This window comes from Euphorbia lathyris, chromosome 3, assembly GCF_963576675.1.
Source record: "Euphorbia lathyris chromosome 3, ddEupLath1.1, whole genome shotgun sequence".
Lineage (NCBI taxonomy): Eukaryota > Viridiplantae > Streptophyta > Magnoliopsida > Malpighiales > Euphorbiaceae > Euphorbia > Euphorbia lathyris.
The window spans coordinates 27,182,520-27,206,470 of NC_088912.1; the positions used below are offsets into that span (position 1 = coordinate 27,182,520).

The window sequence follows — 23,951 nt, forward strand, 5'->3', positions numbered from 1 at the left end:
TATAGAGTGTTTCGTTAGTTATCTTAAAATGACGTATTAACCACTTCAATTTTTTTAAAGTAACGCATTAATTAATTTTAATAGTGTTTTGTTAAGCTCAAAAACTTGCTTAAACACTTATTAACAACCTGAATTTGTTTAAAATATCCCGTCAATTTGATTTGTTCAAATTCTCTGTAAGTTGAAAGGGCTGATTAAAAACTCAATGGGTTTTTTTTTTTTTTTTTTGAAAAATTCATGATATATTAAGTCTCTTCTTTCATAAACACAAAAAAGTCTAAAAAGCTAAAGAATATAGGATTGGGGAAGCACGACCCCTTTCTTAGTTCTTCATAGGATTAATGATGAAATGCTCATCGGACAAGCTGGTTTTGTATTTCTCTTGCTTCTTCTTCTTCTCTGTGATCAAATTCAGTCATGTTCATGGACTAGTAGAAGACATCAACACCTGCAAATCATCATCAAGATGTGGAAAAAACGGACCATCCGTCCGATTTCCGTTCAGAATAAAAGGAAAACAACCAGACAACTGCGGGCATCCCGAACACTGGTTCGACCTCTCCTGCTCCCAAAACAACCAAACCATTCTTCACTTAACACCCTCATGGAACCTCACCATAAAAAACATCAACTACACTTCTCAAATCATCTCTGCATATGATTCTCAAGGTTGCACTCCAGGAAAAATTCTAAATTTCAATTCATCTCTTTCTCCTTTCCGTTTTCATGACATTTATGACCAATATGACACCACATTGTTAGATTGCTCTTCAAAGAATGAATCTACAGAAATTGGAATAGTCAACTGTTTAAGAGATGTCCATCATCACCCAGTTCATAGGATGCCCTCAAACGACACCGTTGGTTACTATGAGTATTTTTTGTCTTGTGTTAAGATGAATGATATTTCATATGTTCCCTTTGATTATCTCGAATTACAGCAAAAAAAGCTTAATTTGAGTTGGTCTGAGCCGGATTGTAGATCTTGTGAAGCTAATGGCGAGTATTGTAGATTGCGAAGGAACACAAAGAATTTTAAAACTGAATGCTATGGCAAACCAGGTAACAGAAGTTTTTTATAATTTTCCCATTTCTTTGCATTTGGGGGTTATATGATTTTCGGATTTGGATTCAATTTGAGAGGTAATAATTTGGTATTTTGCAGGCTCATTAACCAAGTTCATAGCAGTAAGTACAACATTGGGTTCAATTCTTCTTGTTGGAGCAGTAGTTGTGCTCTATAGGCTGTATAGCTACTACAAAATGAAAAAAGACTATCAAACAAAGATTGAAAAGTTCTTAGAAGATTACAAATCTTTCAAGCCAACAAGATTTTCTTATGCTCATCTTAAGAGAATGACAAACCAATTCAAGGATGAATTAGGCCAAGGAGCTTATGGAACTGCGTACAGAGGAAAGTTATCTGATGAAATTCTTGTAGCTGTTAAAGTACTCAATCACTCCAAAGCAAATGGTGAAGAGTTCATCAATGAAGTTGGAACAATTGGCAGAATTCATCATGTCAATGTGGTTCGCCTGGTCGGATTTTGTGCTGAAGGGTTTCGACGAGCTTTAGTTTATGAGTATCTGCCAAATGATTCACTGCAAAAGTTCATATCTTCAGCAGATGCAAAGGACAATTTCCTTGGATGGAAAAGACTTCATGATATTGTTCTTGGCGTCGCTAAAGGAATAGACTATCTTCATCAAGGGTGTGATCAAAGAATCCTCCATTTCGACATAAAACCACAAAACATACTGCTTGATCATGACTTCAATCCGAAAGTTTCTGATTTCGGTTTGGCTAAGTTGTGTGGTAAGGATCAAAGTATAGTGTCCATGACAACCGCTAAAGGAACTATTGGGTACATGGCGCCTGAAGTGTTCTCTAGGAATTTCGGGAATGTTTCGTTTAAGTCAGATGTTTATAGTTTTGGAATGTTGATTTTAGAAATGGTTGGAGGAAGAAATATTGTTGATGAGAAAAAGGAGAATGACGAGCAAATATATTTTCCGGAATGGATATATAATCTGTTGGAAGAAGGAGAAGATTTAAGGTTGGAAATTGGAGAAGAAGGAGATGCTAAAATCGCAAAGAAGCTTGCAATCGTGGGGCTATGGTGCATACAGTGGAATCCAACAGATCGACCTTGTATGAAAACTGTTATCCAAATTATGGAAGGAGATGGAGAAAATTTACCGATACCTCCTAATCCTTTTGCTTCAACTACTTCCGCAACTAAGAAGGCGAAAAAGGCTGGAAAACGAATTCATCTAGAGTTGGAGATCATTTCGGAAACAGAGTAATAATAGATCTTTCATAATTTATCATAAGATATAGCTTAATACATGTTGTTGTAGATATCCATTTTATGGGTTTGTATCTTATTTTAATGAAGAATTTGTATGTTAATACTTTCGTGTTGTTATTCATTCATGTCGTTAAATGCTAATTGGACCATTTTGCTATTTCTCTATTCTTCATTATTGGATTATGGTCTTGAACAATATATAATTGATAAGACTAATCAACATAAGAGAAATAAATAATAGATGAGTAATAGAGGTTTGATAATATTTGTATTGCATGAAAGGACTTTTTACATTATTAATTTAGATAAATATATAAAATTTACAAAGTTTCTTTTATAATTGTGATAATAACTGATGCGGGCATTTCAAATGTGAAGTCGAGGTAAGAGGGGGAAAAGTCTCACATGACGTGTGTTATCCGCCACACGGCATATAAGACAAGAGCTATATGAAGGATTGTGAAAATTTATCCCACACGGCATGTCACGAGGTGCACGTGCCATGTGGGCTGGTTACTGAGCCCCTGAAACTCAACATCGTAATTCACAAGGTGTGTCATGTTGTGCAACCTTGTGGAGGGGGAGTGTAGATCAAGCCTTCGACGAACTTGGCGGCCGGAGAACAAGGGCCACACGGCGTGTCACAACACAACACATTGTGTGGGGTGACTTAACCTGCAAGGAGGACAAAGGGACAAGGCTGACAGAATTGTTGCTCTCTCTTATTTACTATTTTGTCATTGTATTAATCAATGTCTTGCCATTTAGGCATATTAACCTAAATGTCATTTAACCACTTATTCCTATCCTACACTTACCCTTTCCTTTATGAGTTGTAACCCTGGTTAAGGTGTTTAAGTCTTTTACCTTTATGTTAGAGGAGGTATTTAAACCCAATTATTTGTAAGGATGAACAACTTTTTATGAATCATTTATCAAAACTCTTTTGGAGCAAAGGTTTTCATACCTATTTGGTATTAAGTCCTTCAAGTTTAGATTGAGAAGAAATATCTTTGTTGTTTACCATTAAAATCAACTTGTTCGTGATTAAACTATATCAGTTGCTATCAGAGCCGAATTGTTTTCCTTTCCGTAGACTTTTTATTGTGATGGTTCAACCTCGACTACCCCAAGAAGCGATGGAATCCATAGATAAGCGTTTTTAAGGTGTGGAAGCTAGTCTAAGAGGGCTTAGAGAGACTCTTATGGAGCAAAATAAAAAAACACCACGAGGATATGAGGGAGTTAGTCGTCTCTCTTGAAGATTTCAAGCTAGAGGGGAGAAACTCCCTTCAACCACCCGTCGGAGGTCCTCACCGTAGACGAGAAGAAGTTGTTAGACCCCAACCGCAAAGACAATCTACACCCCCTTCTCCACCACAAAGGCGGAATCTTATTCAACCACAATCGGGCCCTATGGCTCCCAAGGTAAGACGACCTAACCATGTTATCATTCATAATGCGGATAGTGATAGTGATGGTGATGGGTTTGATGAGTTTGAGCATGATAGAGTTGGTAAAAATGTTGATAATGATGAGAATGATGGTGTGGTTGGTCATAAAAAAAAATTTGTTAAGGGAACCCGTATGTGGATAATATGCATGTTAAGGGCGGGTACGTTGGCAATTATGATCGGGATGATGTTTTTAATTTGAAGATAGATTTGCCTTCATTTGGGGGTGAGTTAGACATTGAGGGATTCCTTGATTGGTTGTGGGAAGTTGAGAGGTTTTTCGAGTATGTGGGAATTATGGATGAGAAGAAGGTTTGTTTGGTAGCATATAGATTAAAAAGTGAGGCATCAGTTTGATGGGACCACACGAGGGAAGAGAAAAGAAGATACTGTTTTGGTTACAAATGAAATCAATGTTGAGGGAACGGTTTTTACCACCGACTACAAGCAATACATTTATAGTTCATACTAGGGATGTTCACAAGCCGCAAAGAGTGTGCGCGAATATACTACGAAGTTCTTGAGGCTTTCGGCAAGAGCAAACTTATCGAAAACCGAAAGCCAAAAGACTTCACGGTATCTCGAAGGCCTAAGGTACAACACACAAGACATAATTGGGACTCAAATGGTTATCCAGGTGCAAGACGCTCAAAATTTTGCCCTAAAGGCCGAATCCCAATTGAGTGTAAGGGCACGAGATTGCTATAGAAGGTCTGGAAGTGACGGTTCATATGGTGGAAGAGAAGCTTCCAAGGAAGTGATAAAGGAAAGACTGCGGCTAGCACAAGCGGAACAAAGGCTCCTATAGCGAGCAAAGTACCAAGTGGGGATGTAAGGCCTTATAGGGGGCACCACCACCTCCAAAGGGTAACAACCCATATGCTAAATCAACCTCTTTCAAGTGCTTTAAATGCAACGAGTCGGGACATCGTTCTAATGAGGGGCCAAAAAGACAAAATACAAATGTGATAGAGAGATATGAGGAAGACTATGAGGGAGAGGATGACGTCTTTTGTGAACCTATTGATATTAAATAATTAATATTAAAGATCAAAGGTTTTAGGATGAAGATAAATAATTGTTTTAGGTAAAGTTCAAAGGTTTTAGATAAAGTTTATATTTGTATATAAAATATCATATTTTTACGTAAATTAAGTCTAAAGCTAAAGTTTTCAGATAAAAATCATATTTTTATGTATCACATATTTTAAGATTTTTTTTTTTTTTTTTGTAAAATTAGAAATTTAAGTAAATTATGTTTAAATAATGAACCACAAAATATCAATTGCATTATTGTAACGTAACTTTACTTGATATCTACATTATGGAGTACATTTTAAACATAACTTTTCATAACGTAACTTAATATAATGTAATTTACCGTAACTTAACTAAACGTAACGTAACTTGATGTAATGTACGTAAAGTAACTTAATGTAACATAACCTAACTTAGCGTAACTTGTCGTAACAGAACGTAAAGTAACTTAGAGTAACGTAACGTAATGTAATTTAATGAAACTTAATTAACACACCATAACTTAGAGTAACACAACGTAATTAGATTTTTATAACTAACTAATTTGGCAAACATGAGTATAATTTGATCATGAATCTAACGTGTTAAAATAAAAGAACAAATGACTCAACCTATTAAATTCTGAAAAATCAGAAACCTCGTGATGCTTTTATATTGTATATATATTCTTTGTTACCAAGTATGATTTATTTTTCTTGAGAACAAAATAAGTTACCATATATTTACCACAATATATTTTTAGCCTACAATTAGTTCAATAAAACAGCAAAATATATAGATGTATATACTTGGCACTAGCTAGATACCCTCAATAAAATGGAAGGACAACAATAATTCTATATTTAATTTGTTAAAAAAAATAACCAACTTCATTATACTCTCCCATTTCTTCCTGAAAATCAGTCATTTTCTCCTTCATTTCCATCTTTGTTTCTCTAAAACTTAATTTCTTTCTTCCTCTCTTTTTCACCATATCCCATGAAATAGAAAGGAAGAAAAAGAGAAACCATAATACAGAAAACAAAACATAAGCAAGAAAACCCCAATCAAGGACATTTTCACCATATCCCATGAAATAGAAGAAAAAAAAAACGTGAAAAACGAGAAAAAACAACATTTTCATCCTATGGGAGGCTGCATTTCAGGACCTTTAAAGGCAGGTCGAATAATATCAAGGAAGTTACACTTGGATAACCGGCCGAGAGCCTTCTCGGAACTCGGGTTAAGCTCGCCGAGATCATTCCAGTTATTAATTGAGAATGTGATTAATGAGCCAAAAGGAGATAACATAACAGAAAAGTATGAATTTGGGAAGGAATTGGGAAGAGGTGAATTTGGAATTACATATAAATGTCAAGAGATTGAGACAGGAAAATGGTATGCTTGTAAAACAATATCAAAGGCAAAATTGAAGACAGAAATTGATATTGAAGATGTTAGAAGAGAAGTTGAGATTATGAGACATTTGCCTAAACATCCAAACATTGTTAGGTATAAAGAAGCTTTTGAAGATAGCGAAGCTATTTATCTTATTATGGAGATTTGTGAAGGAGGTGAGCTTTTTGATAGGATTGTTGCTAAAGGTTATTATACAGAACGTGCTGCTGCTATGGTTACTAAGACCATTTTGGAGGTTGTTAAGGTAATTTCACTTTGTTACGGTTTAATAAGTTTGAGGCGTTAAGTCCCCGTTTAATTATAATCACGCATATTAAGTCGATAGTTAATAAGATAATTAGCATTGGATATCAAACTCGGTTAAAAGTGAATTACTTCATTTTATATCCATTTGAAATTGCATACCTAACCATTCAAAAAGAACATTGTTATATGTTTAGTAGGGTTATATGAAAACTGTAAGAACTTTGTTGCATTTGTAAGAAAATGTCAGAGTTTTAGTCATGCTCGGCTCGCTAGAAAATTTACAAGCTTAAATTCAACATCCTGATCGTGAACTGCTCGCGAGCTTGTTCACAATCAACTCGTTAATTCTATTAATGAAATTCACTCGCCAACAACTCATAATTATGTTCATTTGACATTTTTTAACACAAAACTATGTAGTTTTGAAACCTACAAAAACTAAAGTTTACACAAAACTACGTTGTTTTACATTTCCCGTTTTATAGAAATATTATTATTAAGAAATAATCGAACCAAGCTTGCACACAAGCGTGTTTATGAACATTATAATCGAGTTTGTTCATAAATCTATAATCGAACCTATTCACGAGCTTTCAAGCCGAGTTTCGCCGTACTCAAGCACGACTCGTTTATAAATCAAGCCGAATACAGTCAATCTTTTATTGAGAGGAATACCGAGCCGCTCGACTCATTTACAGCCCTAATTTTGCTGAAAATTAATGCCTTTTTTATGAACTTTTATATATGTTTAATTCATTTGCAGGTATGTCATGACGATGGAGTAATCCACAGGGACTTGAAACCTGAAAACTTCCTGTTCGTAGATGAAAGCGAAGACTCAGACTTAAAAGCAATTGATTTCGGGCTCTCCATATTTTATGAACATGGTAAATACATTATATACACATATATAATAATATACAAGCCTGAAATTAACTAATGAAATTGAGGAATTATATATTAAGATTCAGGGCAGCGATTCAGTGAAATAGTAGGAAGTCCATATTACATGGCTCCTGAGGTTCTAAGAAGAAATTATGGAGCAGAAGTTGATGTTTGGAGCACTGGTGTCATTCTCTATATCTTGCTTTGTGGTGTTCCCCCTTTCTGGGCAGAAACTGAAGAAGGAATTGCACATGCTATAATTGGAGGAGATCTAGATTTAACAAGGGAACCATGGAACATGATTTCTCAAGATGCTAAGAACTTAGTCAAAGACATGCTTGATGCAAATCCTTATAGCCGCTTGACAGTTAAAGAAGCTCTTGGTAAGTATAATTAAAGTTTTCTACCTACTTTATGATTCGAACTCGAGATGTAATTGAACATATGATTAACAAAATGTATGTGTTTTGATGAAATTAAGAGCATCCATGGATCCGAAATGCAAAAAGTGCTCCTAACATCAATCTTGGAGAAAATGTGGCAACAAAAATAAAACAGTTTTCATTGATGAACAAGTTCAAGAAGAAGGTTCTTAGTGTAAGTTTTAATTAGTTGATTAAATAATGTTAATTTTGGGGAGTGAAAGTGAAGATTAATTAAGGTTAATTTAATTTAATTTCAGATTGTAGCAAACAATTTGACGCATGATGAAATAGATAAGATAAAAGATACATTTAATTTGATGGATACGGACAAAAATGGATACCTTTCATTTGATGAACTCAAATGTGGCCTCCGACAGATTTCTCATCCTCTTCCTGATCCTGATGTTCGATTGTTAATGGAAGCTGTAAGTTTTTTTCTTTTTTTTTTTTTTTTTTTGTGTTTTTTATCAACAATATTCACAAATTAATGAATTTATAAATCATTATACATGATAGTAATAATGAAAATATACTCCTTAATCGAAACAAATGTTCGGTTTTTCCACATCCAGTTGTAGAAGTGGCGAATATTTGATTGAATATCAAATGATTAGGGTATCGAGATTTTTTTTTTTTTTTTGCTTAAAATGACTGGTACGTTGATCTTTTTTGTGGAGTTTATTAGTAGTTGAGGAGTTACGGGGTTGAACATCCACTAATTGCCAAAAAATACGAAAAATTCTAGAGAAGCTTTGTATCGAACGCTCATAGATCATCAGAAAGCATCGCAAACACTCTCTGCCAATGAATCTTGAATCTTTTCTTGAAGATTTGAAGAATTTACTAACAATAAGTTTTGTATGAAAAAATGAAGGCGGACTTGGATGGAAACGGGGCACTGTGCATGGAGGAGTTTGTGACAATGGCAGTACATATGATAAGGATTGGAGACAACGAAGAGAGTCTTCGTCGCGCTTTCAATTACTTTGATCAAAACAAAACAGGTTACATAGAGTTCGATGAATTAGAACACGTCATGTTAAATGACAAAAACATTGATCTCAACTCTAAGCAAGTCATTCAAGACATCATTTCTGATGTTGATCTTGATCGGGTAATTCATTCATTCTTCTATTTTCTAGATTAAATGCTTTTACAGAATAAAATAAAATCAAATTGTTATTTGTTTTGGAATACACAGGACGGTCGAATAAGTTACGAAGAATTCAAATCAATGATGAGAAATGGAATGGATTGGAAAATGGCTTCTCGTCAATATTCAAGAGTATTATTCAATGCATTGAGTGTCAAAATACTCAAAAATGGATCCACAGCCCTTAAAGCATAATCTAACTTTCTGCTGCTATTGCCTTAATATTCAAAAGAAAAAAGAAAAAGATAATTGATTGGGGTTAACAGTTTCGGTTTTGATTTTCACAACATTTTGTATATTATTTTCTTTCTCAAGAAAATCATATTAGCTTTTGAAATTCAGGTATTAGAAGTTAGATATATTCATGATTTTTTTTAAACGGTAATGTATATGTTTAAATTCTTGACATCTTTTGCTCAATATTATTCAATATTCTCATATCCAATTATATCTTTTAAGTTATCAATATCAAATCAAGCCAATGTTAGAGTGTAAGAGTTTATAATACTTATAATTTATAGGCTATATTCACCTCAAAATGTACCTAATGCAGGAAGGGTTGTAACACATGTAAGGAGTCATATGACTCGCTAATTAAATAATAACAAAAAAAGAGAAACATGAAAGAAGAAAGCGGAGAGCATTTCCTATTAAAGACATATCTTACATCAGAATCAGAATTTACAGCCTGGCAAAGTACAATTGCCACCAGAAAAGTGTTCAAAACTTCACATCTTGGACAAACTATCCAAATAAACAACACTTTGAAGTTCTATATCCGTATGAAAGCCTTAAAAAAGGCGGTTTATAGCAATATTAGACGAACAATAGTAACATGTTCATTTTATAGAAAGTTCCAAGGGTTCTGAAACTAAACAAAGGTAAAGGTTCTGAAATGACACTACATAAAACAAGGGAAAAGACGTTCATTGTGCAGTCGGTTGGACCTACATCTATTATTTCACAAGCACGCACATTTGCGTTCACCAATGATAACTAGTTATGTATATTTAGTGACGGAAGGATGTTAGAGAAACTTAACATATTAATAGATAAACTATGTACAGCACACCATACTTGGTGCTTGTCTCCAGAAACACGAGGGATTTCTACAGATGAAGCCTCCTTTTATATATATCTACTTACCATGCACACAATAAGCAGCCTCAGGAAAAAGATGAGCCACCAAACGTTTAAATACAAAAGAACCCTCCAAAATCACCACATGATTTTTAATTTCCTGGGAGATGTATGTATGTTCCTAGTTGACCCCCACCAACAGAAGGTCTAGAAGTTTAAACAGCTGTAGCAGCATACCTGGAAAATGGCAGAAGACTTGGATCTTGAAGAGTTATAATAATCATCCGTCGTTTTATTGGAATCGCTAGATCAACTGTTCCCTTTTCCCCTACCACCTCTCCCCTTACTGACACCTGCATTTTTTGAGCTTATTGCCTTGCTACAAGTACCATGAGAGTCCACATCTGCCAACCCATTCTCTAGTGCTCTAACCAAATTCTCAAAGTAATTTTTCGTCACACTGTAACAATAGAAATGTAATGCTTTTAAAACCATTATAATGATAATTTCTGAAACAAACAGGTGGAAGTCACTACACATGCTTGTCAAAACATTAGCCCATTCAAGATTTGGAGAAGTGTAGAATCATTTTAACAAAATGTTCCAGTGGTAGACAGGAGATGAGAATTATGGGGCTTAATTAATATGATCTATGAGAAAGGAGTTATCTATAGCGGCAATAATAACTCAAAAACAGAAAACCAAACCAAAACAAAACAAAACAAAAAAAAGTAAAAATTACATTATAATAAATATAAAGCCAACATCACAAAATGGAATCTACAGGTCCATAACTTCATCCAGTTTTTTGCCGAAAGGATAAAAGTACCTATGCGAAAACAAGGTCAAAAACCCATTGCCAATGACATCGAAAATAGTCCAAACATATCAGGAGATTCTTAATAAAATTAAATTATTTAAAAATTATCTCATAAATAGTAAATCTTTTATTTATCATAAATAATAAATATATGAACTGAGTGGTTACTTGAACAAAATTTTATTTTAACATGTATTTGGGCTTTGCAAGTCAACTCCTTGCATGCATTGCTTTCACATTTCCTCTATTATACATCTATAACTCCAGTTTCTCAATAAGATGTTGCATACCAGATCCTCTTGGAAACTATTCTTAAAGTGTTTGAAAAACTACTACAGTTGTTTAACTGCAAGGATGGACCAGGCCAAAAAAATTGGTCTCAAAAAGTAGGGAGAGATAAGAATCTTCAAAAGAAGAGAGTTCAGCCCCTAAACAAATAGCTTGTACATCAGAACTATAATTTAAACATCAACACATAATTGCATCAGATACCTGGTCAATCCAGCTAATTTTGTTCGGAAATCATCAAATTCTTTTGAGGGGCCTTCAGCGTTGAGGAACTGTACTAAATCCTTCTCTGCGCATTGGTGAAGCCTTTCCAAGCCCGATTCAGCCTCACCTGAACAAACAGCCACAAACATTATTCTATCAGAATGGTTAGTGAAACAGAAATTAGACAATTCAAATGTAGTCCTTTTTCTCTATTTCTTTTTTCTGAACTCAGCTACCCGCTAATATTTCTAAATGGATTGACCAACATCATACCCAATCCATTTGTATGGAGAGTGGAGATTGCACTAAGTGAGCAAGTAAAAACACTCCAAGAAACATACTATTTCTCACACCATCCTTTCTAAATGCTCGAGGATACATACCTTGCACGTACTCAAAAAACTGTCTCTTAGCTTGCTCAAGCTCAGGTAAGTAATATCCATATGCATAAGTCCATTTTAAAACTCGCCTACATTCAACTATCTGTGAACAGAAGAAAAGAAATACATATCAACAAAACCATGGGCTTTTTCTTCTTTCTCTAGTTCTTTAATGAAGAACCACACAATTCTAACTAGTGGTCTTTTATCTTTCTCATGTGGATCAAATAACATAACTTAAATTTACCTGTAGCCAGGCTTCAGTGATAAACTTAAGCTGTGATTCAGGCGTGCAATGTATATCACTTAGTTTCTCCAGCTGAAACACAGAGGAAAAATAACAGCCCCAGAATTAAAAGAACTCCCAATACTATCACAATAACCTCATAGCCTAAATGAATAAAATGGTATATGCAATTCACAATATTCTTGAAAGACAAATTTTAATGAGACCCACTGAATCCCCTGAAAGAATAAATTTATCATCTAGTGGCATCTAAGGTACAGGTGACTCATAAAATTATGCATAGCAACATGCATATGAGAGCTGATGTATGCAACAAAGATGGAGAGAAAGTGAGGAGTATGCCATATACAAGAAACTGGTTGACAAAGCATTCTACGTTTAACTAGTCCAAAGAGTCTCATGAAGGGTATCAGGTCATTTCTTATTGCATAAATGACCAACCCAGGGTTCACCGCAAGAGATAATCTCAGCCCTTCAACTATAACTGCAATCGACTTAAAGTTCTATCATAATATTAACCAAGAGCACAACTTCCAAGATATTACAACAATCCACAATTAATATCTAGAGCATCTCTTCACAACATTCTTACTGAAGAAATGCAGATTTGAACCAATCCCATTGCATGTAGAAAAATGCCAATGACTAGAAAATTATTAGGGAAAAAGTGTTTTGATCAAAAGATTTTTTTATAACAAAATATTGCATAAAAGATCACATAAAATTTACTTCAATCTATCAATTCCAAGAATTACTTCATATGCATCCATAAGAGCACAAATGCACAACCTTATGAAAAGCCATTATGTAACAGAAGTAATAACTTTGTGTACATTGGATACTATTCAATAAACTACCTCATTTACCAATATAAAGTTGCAGAACAAAGTTGAGATGAAAAATAAAAGGATTAAAGCCCTATTTGGCCCTTGTGGTATCCAAAATTTTGTCATTTGCGCCTTGTGGTATCATTTGGTAACACTTGCCCTGAAGTATTCCTATAGATGACATTAAACCCATTTTTGATGAAATATTATCTGATTTGTTAATTTTTTCACATGACATAATTTTTAACAGGTGGCATGTACACGTGACAATTGTTTCAATTTTTTTTTCCATATAGACTTAATATGTGGATAAATAAGGAATTAGTTTTTTTTCTTTTTTATCCACAAATTAAGTCTATATGAAAAAAAAAATAATTAAAACATTGTCACGTGTACATGTCACGTTTGTGTCAAGTGGTAAGAATTAACAAATCAGTTAACTTTTAACCCAAATTGTTAAGATGTCACCTATGGGAATAGATGCTAGGTAAATGTTACCAAATGATACCACATGGGGCAAATAATAGATTTTAGATACCACAGGGGCCAAATAACCAGGTCACCGGTTCGAGTCTTAGATACCACAGGGGCCTGAGAGGTCACGGGTTGGCAGGGGAAGGCTTGCCCCCAGTACACCCTTGTGGTGGGACCCCTCCTCGGACCCTCGCTTAAGCAGGGACGCGTAATGCACCGGGCCGCCCTTTTTTTTGGGGGCCAAATAAGCCTTTATGCCAAAATAAAATGAATACTTACATGAACATTTTGCATTTGTTGTAAATCTGCAAGAGCTTTTTGCCTTGACTGTCACACAAGGCCACAATGTCAAGTTATACACAGCATATACCAACATTGAATATTAAAATAAAAAATACGATTTTAAAATTATTAGCAAAGTGTAGGAGAAGAAACATAAAAAGCTCAAAGAGGGAAAAGAGAAACAAAAGAAATATCAGCTTTAAAGAAAACAAATAATTTCAGCTTCAAACTGCATTCTTAAGAGGATGATAAAAATGAAGGGAATTAAGGGAGATAGAAAAAGGGCATATATTCCCAAATTAATTAAAGAAAATTGAAATGCATGCCTTGAGTTCCAAACTCGTTGACAGGAGAAAAAACATGAGCCAGACAAGTAAAAGATACATTGGTTCACCCTTGGAACAAAAAGGTGAACACAAAGTTGAAATACGTTCTCAGAAAAATTTAAAAAGAAAGGTAGAACATCCTTCAAAATGCAATGCAACAGAAGTACCATCAGAACCATATTAATATAAAATGTACATTCCTTCTCTCCATTCAAACAAAAACTATTAGCAACTTAGTACACGCCCAACAAACCATGCACATTTCCAAATAAAAACAGGGAAAAACCATAATCTTATAAAGCTAAGAAACAGACACAAAAACTACTGTGCATACCGATTGATTGCTTGCCCATCTTTCATAATAATGAGTATATCTTTCCAGAGAATTTTTTGCCATTTCACGCCTCCTCTCAGCTTCGTCATACTACAAGCAATAACATCAATTTTGTAAGACATCTCATCAGGGTTACCCTTTTGCACTGCTAATCACAGAAGTCAACGAAACAACAAGCATGATATTCAACAAATGACTAATTCTCAATGCCCTTACTGCTCCCTCTTGCTTGGCTGCTTCATAACGATTACAAGCGTAAAATCCACCAGTCCTCTCACCATGATCTGTCCAAGCACCAAGGCATAACCTGCATTTCCACATTGATACTAATAACTAACTGAGTCCATCGACAAAGCCCACATTGACTAATACAAGTATCAGATGAAAATACAAAACTTGCCAGCAAAACTCAAATTTACAAGGTGGCGTGCATGTCATGTGCATACACCCTTGGTTTTTTTCAATTGGTCGCTTGCACTTTGGACAAGGCTTAGAATTGGCGAGTATCCTGCAAGTCATATGAACTAAAATTAGTATAATGAAGTAAAAGATCAAGGCATTTACACAACATATAAACCTTCCCACAATTATACAAATGCTTATGTTCATTTATAGAAAGCCATTAGCAATAATAAGGAGCAATTTGACATTCATAGATGAGCACTAGCTACAAAAGTTCAGGAAACAAGTATATAAACATCCACATATTCCAAGTTCCTATTACCCACAAATACAAAAAAATAATTTATATCTAACAAGTACGACTACAAGGAACTTTGATAACCTCTTCGCTAATTTAGAATGTCTATATGTGTTTACACATATACATGCACATGGACAACAGTTTGCAAGAAGGACTGCTGCACATCTACATCACTTGATAATCAGAGACAAAGCTGATTAATCCACAACATGATATTTGCTTATTTTATACTGAAATTTATTCGACATCGTATTCCTCCTTGCATCATACAAATAACAAGAAATTGCTAACGACCAACCTCAATCAACATATTATTGAACTACTGCTTTACCAATAGAAACATGATTAATGGGATTATAGATTTGGACAAACATTAACCTCCTCCAGAAGTATAAAGAAAGTACTGATAATACATCCTACCATTATTTGACGTAAATAAGAAATAAGATCACTGGAGAATCAAGAATATACAGAAGACCGAGTGTTACTGAGTTTTTTGGATAACATATTTCATCACAACTACAGATAATTACAATAGTATCAATCAGAATTCTGTGCCAATATGCGGATCCAGGTAATCCTACTAATCGCTTACACTTTATAAATTAAAAAGTGTAGCAGATAAATATATCAATAAAAGAATTTCACCATCCAACTAAGGTCACCAGGAAAGTCAAGAGTATATAGCTCAGATGCACAAGGTAAAGCCGAACTTCAAAACCACAATACTTATGCCCAAAAATTATCACAGCAAAAAAGACAAAGGAAACAAGCCACTCAAAAGTAAATAAAGGTGATCCCAAGAACAATTTAATTGTATAAAGATATCATCTACCAATTCATGTTCTCAGACTCTGCACTGTTCTTTAAAATCCACTTTGACACAGTTCCGCAGTCCACAGGACGGTGAGCTTCTTCCGTGCACTGCAATAACCCAATGGCACTTGCTACTTAGTTTCATAAGGAAAATCATAATACTAAAACACATAACAATTTATTAAATCTATGGAGATATAGATTTAAAAAGAACTGTGAGAGTATGATTGAAAATCTGAAAATTTATGCTGAAAGTGTAAAAAATCATAAAAAAAATCCAAAAAATGTAAACTACCACCTTTACTGCCTTCATGAAAAAAATTGCGACACCTAACTATTAATATGTAAAAATTTGACAGATAAAGGATTACTGTAGATATATATGCACCCTGTTATCAAATCGAGATTCCAATAGTGAATAGAAATCCACATTTTGTGAATTGTGACTCGTGAATGGAATCATAAGATTCAGTTCAACTTCATAATATTATAAAAAATAAAATATTCACAATGTTCAACTCAAAATCTTATCAAATATTACTCTAGAAATGCAATTTTAATGTCAAAAAGAAAAATCATATCAACCAAGTACTTACAATTCAAATCTAATGCAAATGCAATCCTAATAAAACTAATTCACAAAGAGGACTCTGTGTAATACTAATAACTTAGTGGAGATGGAGAGTTTGAGCTTCCGACTCTGTTTTTGCTTTGTTGTCAACTTGATAATGATAGAATGAAACTAGTTTGACTTGATAACTTGATAAATAACAATTGGAAATAGACACATAGTTATTAAAGGCGTGTCTCGGCTAAGGCTCTAGCCTTAGCGCCTCTGGAGCCCAAAGGCGGGCGCCGTCAGTCAGGCGCACGCCTTAGTGCGCCTTAAGCCAGGCGCACGCCTTAGTGCGCCTTAAGCCAGGCGCAAGGCGCGCGCCTTAGCGCGCCTTGTCTACCTTAGGGTAATTTAGGGTATTTTAGGGTTGAGGGTATTTTAGGGTTAGGGTATTTTAGGGTTTTTTAAGTTCAGAAAATAAAAGAAAAGCAGAGACAGACAAAGCTCGACAGTTTTTACTCCACATATCGCAGTAGTTAACTCATGCCTTAGTACTTAACTCATGCATTTTATGGTTTTATTGTTGTTATTTGACTATTTGTGATTATTTGTGACTAGTATTATGAATTTATGAATTTTTTTTCTTTTGTGCGCCTCGAGTCGCTCGGGCGCGCGCCTTAAGTTGCGCCTTGCGCCAAGGGTCCAGGACCCCCCTTGCGCCTTAGTGCGCCTTGCGGCTTTAATAACTATGGGACTAGAGGATAGTGGATTTTAGTAGTTAGTCTTGTTGAAGTTTTTGATGAACAATGATGAAGATCCGACTCGAAATAGAGCTGAATCGAATCAAATCGTATGATTTGAATTGCGAATCATAAGATTCTGTTACAATTTAGATTCACCCTACAGATTCCGCTCGAAATAAAGCTGAATCGAATGTACAATTCGAATCATGAATCGTAAGATTCTAACAGCAGTGATGCACTCACAAATAAACTTCAAGATAAGACAATGTTAGACAATATTCAAACAAAAAGGAAATAAGCAGAGGCAAAAGAATGCCTCTTGATTTTAGAAGATTTTTTAGGACATCATCAACCAACCATTGATCACTGAGCATCTTCAGATCTTAAATTTTTTAGGGTGGTCGTAATAAATCCAGTACATTTGGCTGAATGTATGATATCCTTATTTTTGGACTTTCCCATAGTTGAAATCCTCATTGAACAATCATAATAAAATGAAAATGCTGGCATTAATTTTCAATTCATGCCAACAAATTCCATAAATCAGTTGCAATATAATGATATTTTTAACAGACTTAGTGAAAAAAAATGAGTAAAATATCAAAAAGGCAAACTGGCAAATGGCAATATTTTTTAATATCTCCATTTTACTCACAGATAAATATCAATAGTGAAAACTAGAAATAACGATATACAATATATTGCCTATGAGCACTATAACAAAACTTACATTCCAGCAAAAGCTATAGGCACATTTGCATGAAACGTCAAAGCTTCCACCAGCAGCAGAAAAATCAACAGCATACTCACACCCAGGAGCAGGACACCACTTGGTCTAAATGTATTCAAGAAATGAAAAGAAAATATGTAAACAAGATAATTCTCCCAAACCGACCAAGTCAAGAGGAAGACACAGTAATCATGTAGCTCAATAAGCTTTTTGTTCTTTTATAACCAATGATCAATGAATTCCTAATAAACTAATTTCAGTCCACAAATCGTACACATATAGAGGTGGAGGCAAGCAAAGCATGCACATACAGAGAGAAAAGGAATAAAAGTCTTGATATGGCAAAATATTGTTTTCAAGGAGGGTCTCACAGCTTGTTTTCTCTTCCAAAAAGTATCAGTGAATTCCTCTTGAAATTAAAATCATACCAACAACATAAACAGAGGCAAATTAATAGGACAGATATGTATGTTTATGGAATAAAAGAAACATGTGAAAGGCATTCTTGCCGTTGGAAGTAATAACAATTGAATTCATCAAAATCTGTGACTTCAATGAAATTTTGCATGCTTCAGTTGTTCAATACAAAAGAAAAATGAACCGAATCTATTCATAGTTTTCATATTTACAGAGATATTTTGAAGTGCATTTATAGTTATTGGCAGAAATCTCATCACTTTTAACAAAACGGCATTTGAGTAATTTAAAATCAAATTTGCAACTTCATAGAACTGCTCTTGTAGTCCACTGGATTGAAGTTATCCCTATTAAATGATTTATAAGCATAGGAATTTGATCAAATAAAATTTCTTATGTTTCCAAAATGATATGTATACAGTGTCTTTCCAGACTGCGTTACTTTCAGAACCTCTCTTCTAAATGCTACCCCTAATATGCATCTTCAATCACCCACAATCATAATTTCAAGGATGTCCCAGATCAAAGGAAAAGATCTGGGTGAATATTTTTACCATTATTAAGAGAAGTAACATTCATATGTTCCTACAATGTCATGTAAATTAGGTATATGCTACATGCCTACATCTGCATCTTATGAATAAAACCTTTGACCAAAGACCTTATTGCCTCTTCTTGGTTCATTAAAAACATAAATAAATCAATCTCAGAGTACAATGAATAAGAGACAACTAGATAAACGTCTAAACTGAACCATGATCTTGTGTCTTTCTAGACTAGTTACTTTTAGAACCTCTCACAGCTTCCATTTGAGTGCTGGAGAATTTTTCACAAAACATGTCTAAGCAGTCAACACGATAACAAACAATTGGGATTAATCTAAAAAACACCACTTGCAATCCTAAAAAACGACTTCCTGACTTTTGATTTCTGCATGCAAAGTTCAACACACAAATTAAGCATTAAATAGAATATCAAAAACATTGGTTGGGGTTTCAAATTCTTGAAACACCTTTCTGTTATCTTCAACATAGGACCTCAGAAGATAACGAGAGTACTTTCTCTTATCTTCATTAGAAGCCGATGAACTGATCATGTCTTGACCAACAGCAGCTCGACAAGATGGATCAGGACATCTCAGCATCAAACATCCAGGGCCATCATTAATGGCTGTAGTGATATAACCTAGATTCGGAAAAAAAAAAAAAATATGACAAAAGGTTAATAAAGATCATGACAGACAGGTTAAGAAGATGATAAAAGGATCCAACATGACAATAAGTATTGATATCCATTGATTGCTTTTATCTTGTCAAAATAATGAAAAACTACTGCCACGTAACCTGGGTTTCTAAATACTTCAAACCAAAACCATTATTTACTTCTAATGAGTAACAAAATTTTATGATAATTAAGGAAGATGCAACAAATTCTCCAAGGTAAAGTCAAGAACAAAGATAACAGCTGCTCAAAATAACATACTGTTCCTAATCAGACAATGGCATTGAACTTTCAAGGATTTTTCTTCATTCACAAACTCCAAAGAGCACAGGGATATAAATAGATGTATATCCAGTATTTTGGCGAAAATTAAACAATATAAACAAGAACTAAAATTAGCTCAATCTGCTGGCTACACTCTACAGAATAAGCAAGGAGCTCCTCAAATACTCTCTACATATATTCCATAATAACCCCAACTCAGAACTAGCTTCTTACATGCAAACAGAACACGACACAATTAGGCATTTCCAACTAGAAACCAAAAAGGATATGCCCCTAACCAACTGTGGAGGTAACTTATAGAAATATATGTTGCAACTTCAAGATGTTTCCTATCATTAGAACCAGATAGTGTAAATTTTATCAAAATAAGTTTTAAATCAAACTCTGAATTTGAACATAAGATAAAGCTAGAGGAGACACACCTGACCAGCATGTCCCACAAAAGGGATGGCCACAAGCAGTTGAAGTAATCTTATCACGATGAAATGATTCAAAACAGATCCCACAAGTAAGCTGCTAATACAAACACAAGATTAAGCAGAAGCAGGATGACAATACTATAAGGACCAGATGAGTTGCAAAACGAAACAATACTATGGTAGAAGGACTTACTTCTCTGGCAGAAAATTGAACTACTGGCTTTTTCAGCAAGCCAACAGATGCCCGGACTGCCTCTTCATCAGCAAACCATTCATCATGCACCTTACCAACATTCCTACAAGGCCAACAACCATCAGAAATCCAGGAAACTAAAAATGATTCTTTAGTATGCATCCCTAAAATAATGTGGCACTGCATTATGCACAAGTTGCCATAAGTTTCTTCATATAATTCACATATTAAACATTTTCACTAAGAAAAAGTGTAAACAACAATATTTTCTAGACATGAAACTTTATGACAGAGAAAATTACCAAACCATAAAGTAAAACCAGTTCCAAAAAAAAATTGACTAATAATACCAATTATAACAACGAAGTAAGATGCTTGCATCAAATTTTGATATGGAAAGAACGTCAGATACTCCCATGATATCGTCTTCCTGGCGTTTATGAATATCTTCTTCCGCTAAGACGGTAAAACTTTGCTGAAAAGAAATTATATTGAAATCAAAAACTACAATAGACAAAGAACCAAAGTAAACAAATCGATAAAAAAAAAAAAAAAGTAATCTCCCATGATAATATTAGCTTGATTCAAACAAACACAGGAAGCCCATGCATGTTCCTACTGGATGTTTTGTTTAGCTAGTGACAGCTAGGTGCTAGATATTCGACCCTTCACAACTAGCATTACACACTTGGAAAGTTAAATAATCTCTTCGTGATGGCTGTTGGAAAACCCAAAATCCAATCATTCTAAAAGCTCATTTTAATTTGATTATGCTATATAACAATAAATTTGTTTAGCTGCAAAAACAATTCTTGTCCAAATTTCATATTTTATATCAAATTATTTCTAAATTATAAAAATAAAACATATGATGCTTAAAATTATTATTTATAATGTTTTTTTTGGTTCGTAAGGGTATCCACCGCCGGCAGCAGTGACTATTCCCTTTCACGGATGGTTTGCACCTTATGGGTGGGACTGCTGGCCGTGGAAATTCTTGAACATGCTAAGATGATATTCATATATTTAGGGGGGAAGAATACTAAAGATATGTTAATATACGTATAGTCACTAATTTAATCCTAATTGTTATGTTAAACAGGACAGAGATATAAATGTCAATAAAAAGTGTTTAAAATGCTGAGAAACTTCCTTAAATATATTGGCAAAGGCACAAACTAATTCTCTGGCGTTTGCAACAAACCATCACGTTAGAATCAAAAGGAGAGGCAAAATGTATACAGCATCAAAAGAGTATCAGGAACAAAAAAAAATATTTCAGAACCAGAAAATCAGAACACTTCGTTTCTCCAAATACAGTCAACAAGAGTCCATATAATCAAACAATCAAAATGCAACACAATTAATTAACTACTGTTACGCTAATGATAAAAACAAAATTTCCTAAATTCTCAACAACCAAAAGGATACAGCATAATTTTCCTAAATTCTCATAAAAAATAGTCCACCGATGAAATTAAATAAGTTTAGAAAAACACCTGAGATCGTCCCAACAGGGAATCATCGGAATCATCGGGGGCTTCGGCCATGAAGTCATAGTCAGGTCCATCTTCATCATCATCGCCATTGCCATCGGTGTAGTAATCCTCCTCCATGTCGCCACTGTAGAAGTCATCATCCAAGGAATCAACATCATTGGCATCCATTAAATCGTCCTCAGAATCCATATCCGAAGCAGAGGCCAATAATTCGAAAACCCTAAACAAATACGATGACTCGAAGCTGCTTGGGAGGAAGGAATCTGAAAGAATCGGAATCGAAGAAAATAATTATCAAACAAGAATCAATTGAGACTTTGTTTTTTGTTGAAGTGATTTCGTTAAAATTAAAATTTTTGCTTTGGCTTTCTTTATCAATAAATAAGGAATATTTATAAGACAAGACGAAAAAGAAGAAAAGGCTGGAAGAGAGATTAAACGTAGAAAGTGAATGTACAGAGAGCTCTTCAGCTGTCTGTGACAGTGACGGTAAAAACAATTTCTATCAAAACACACTACTTGATATCTTTTTTCCAAATTTGCCCCTATTCTTTTAGAAAATCCAAATGCAAGTAAAGTTAGAAATAGTAAAATGCATGGCTTAAGGTGTTATTGAGCAATTATTCGGTAATATTTGGACTCTGAATTATCTCGGTGAAATCTATACTATATATAATTACGGAAGCAGAGAGAAATGAGAAGATGTGTTTTAGAGGTCTTTTTGATGAGTTGTCAACGTAGTAAAAAATCAGATTAAAAATATTTAATTAATTAAAAATAATAAATTTATATTTATAATATATTAAATAATTACTAGCCTATTAATTAAAATAATAAAAGAAAGCAAGAGTTACGGGAAGATGAAAAAACACAAAGCAAAGGAAATCCAAAAGTCACAAATAAACTTCTATATAAAGCATGATAGATAGTATTCCACCATTATATTCATTAGTCACGATAGATAGTATTATATTTCTGAAGGTAAATATTCGATTTTTTTCATATGTTGTAGTTATTTTGTTCTCAATTATGTTGTTTTATTTTTATTAAACAATAGTTGTTATAGTTTCATCTTTCAGATTCATTTCTGTTGTTACCCAGGTTCTATACCTCTCGCTATCTTATTCATGTTTTCTTTTTTATTTGTCTTTTTTTTCCAAACTGATAGCTTCAATCGAAGAAATCCGACAGAAATAGAAGATGCATGAACAACTAAAACCGGAAAACACAAAAGTGTCAAAAATTACAAGAAATTCTTATGTTTCTCAAGGTAATTATTCGATTTTTTTCATATGTTGTAGTTATTTTTGTTCTTAATTGTGTTGTTGTTTTCTTTTTATTAAACAATAGTTGTTATAGTTTCATTTTTCAGAGATGAAATTCAATTTCTGTCGTTACCCAGGTTCCATACCTCTCGCTACCTTATCCATGTTTTCTTTTTTATTTGTCTTTTTTTTCAAAATGACTAAAATAAAGATTTTATAAATTTGTATTCTTTTTTAGTATATGTTGCTAGGTGTTATCGTTTCGATTGCTAACTCTTAACTAAAATTTAGATTTTCGGCTTTATAGGAACTCAATTTTTGGCTTTCTCAATTGTGTTGTTGTTTTATTTTTATTAAACAATCGTTGTTATAGTTTCATCTTTCAGAGATGAAATTCCATTTCTGTCGTTATCCAGATTCCATACCTCTCGCTACCTTATCCATGTTTTCTTTTTTATTTATTTATTTTTCAAAATGACTAAAATAAAGATTTTGTATATTTGCATTCTTTTTTAGTATATGTTCCTAGGTGTTATCGTTTTGATTGTTAACTCTAACTAAAATTTAGATTTTCGGCTTTTTATGAACTCAGTTTTTAGTTTTAATTGAAGTTAGATTAATTTTTCTAATTCGGAACATGTTGAAATCCACTCATTTTTTTAGTTTGAGTTTAGCTAATTGATATGGATTGTATTTTTTTATTTTTATGCATTTTGGTACAAATAGATATAAAGTTTCACACGATAGTTGTTCATTGAAGTTTGAGACATATTAAATAAAATATTAAAGAGATATTGGAATATTATACTTACAATGAAGTTTATTTCAATATAAATTATGTTATATTATTATTATTATTATTATTATCAAGAAGTTATTTTTTCCCAATTTTCTAGACAAGGAGATTGTAAGCGTCTAATACGCTTGATAA

General features: G+C 33.8%; 3 protein-coding genes across 3 annotated transcripts; 2 read left to right on the forward strand and 1 right to left on the reverse strand.

Annotated features, from left to right (window-relative positions):
- Positions 1 to 268: 268 nt before the first annotated feature.
- LOC136221569 (rust resistance kinase Lr10-like) lies at positions 269 to 2,758 on the forward strand. Its single transcript, XM_066008941.1, has 2 exons — positions 269 to 1,062; positions 1,166 to 2,758. Exons 1-2 carry the CDS (start codon positions 342 to 344, stop codon positions 2,305 to 2,307), a joined length of 1,863 nt encoding a protein of 620 aa, XP_065865013.1. The 5' UTR covers positions 269 to 341; the 3' UTR covers positions 2,308 to 2,758.
- Positions 2,759 to 5,930: 3,172 nt separating this feature from the next.
- LOC136224805 (calcium-dependent protein kinase 24) lies at positions 5,931 to 9,241 on the forward strand. The gene is made up of 7 exons (XM_066013227.1): positions 5,931 to 6,446; positions 7,212 to 7,335; positions 7,420 to 7,716; positions 7,815 to 7,930; positions 8,016 to 8,183; positions 8,633 to 8,872; positions 8,960 to 9,241. The coding sequence occupies exons 1-7, from the start codon at positions 5,931 to 5,933 to the stop codon at positions 9,104 to 9,106; spliced, it is 1,608 nt and encodes a 535-aa protein (XP_065869299.1). The 3' UTR covers positions 9,107 to 9,241.
- Positions 9,242 to 9,532: 291 nt separating this feature from the next.
- On the reverse strand, positions 9,533 to 22,172 carry LOC136224804 (probable E3 ubiquitin-protein ligase ARI7). The gene is made up of 15 exons (XM_066013226.1): positions 21,756 to 22,172; positions 20,607 to 20,731; positions 20,257 to 20,359; positions 20,067 to 20,157; positions 19,151 to 19,323; positions 17,722 to 17,826; positions 15,712 to 15,800; positions 14,574 to 14,681; positions 14,390 to 14,480; positions 14,174 to 14,263; positions 13,511 to 13,558; positions 11,931 to 12,002; positions 11,687 to 11,786; positions 11,304 to 11,430; positions 9,533 to 10,451 (listed from the first exon to the last, which is right to left on the reverse strand). The coding sequence occupies exons 1-15, from the start codon at positions 21,942 to 21,944 to the stop codon at positions 10,301 to 10,303; spliced, it is 1,662 nt and encodes a 553-aa protein (XP_065869298.1). The 5' UTR covers positions 21,945 to 22,172; the 3' UTR covers positions 9,533 to 10,300.
- Between the last annotated feature and the right edge of the window lie 1,779 nt (positions 22,173 to 23,951).

Bases quoted from the DNA above. Each gene is read 5' to 3' on its own strand.
- LOC136221569 (XM_066008941.1), top strand. From the start codon at position 342: ATGATGAAATGCTCATCGGACAAGCTGGTTTTGTATTTCTCTTGCTTC. The intron at 1,063-1,165 runs GTAACAGAAGTT...GGTATTTTGCAG, and splicing joins TGAATGCTATGGCAAACCAG to GCTCATTAACCAAGTTCATA.
- LOC136224805 (XM_066013227.1), top strand. From the start codon at position 5,931: ATGGGAGGCTGCATTTCAGGACCTTTAAAGGCAGGTCGAATAATATCA. The intron at 7,717-7,814 runs GTAAGTATAATT...GATGAAATTAAG, and splicing joins GACAGTTAAAGAAGCTCTTG to AGCATCCATGGATCCGAAAT. The intron at 7,931-8,015 runs GTAAGTTTTAAT...ATTTAATTTCAG, and splicing joins TCAAGAAGAAGGTTCTTAGT to ATTGTAGCAAACAATTTGAC.
- LOC136224804 (XM_066013226.1), bottom strand. From the start codon at position 21,944: ATGGATTCTGAGGACGATTTAATGGATGCCAATGATGTTGATTCCTTG. The intron at 17,827-19,150 runs GTGTTTCAAGAA...GAATACATTTAG, and splicing joins ATGTTGAAGATAACAGAAAG to ACCAAGTGGTGTCCTGCTCC. The intron at 15,801-17,721 runs GTAAGTTTTGTT...GGGTTATTGCAG, and splicing joins CCTATAGCTTTTGCTGGAAT to TGCACGGAAGAAGCTCACCG.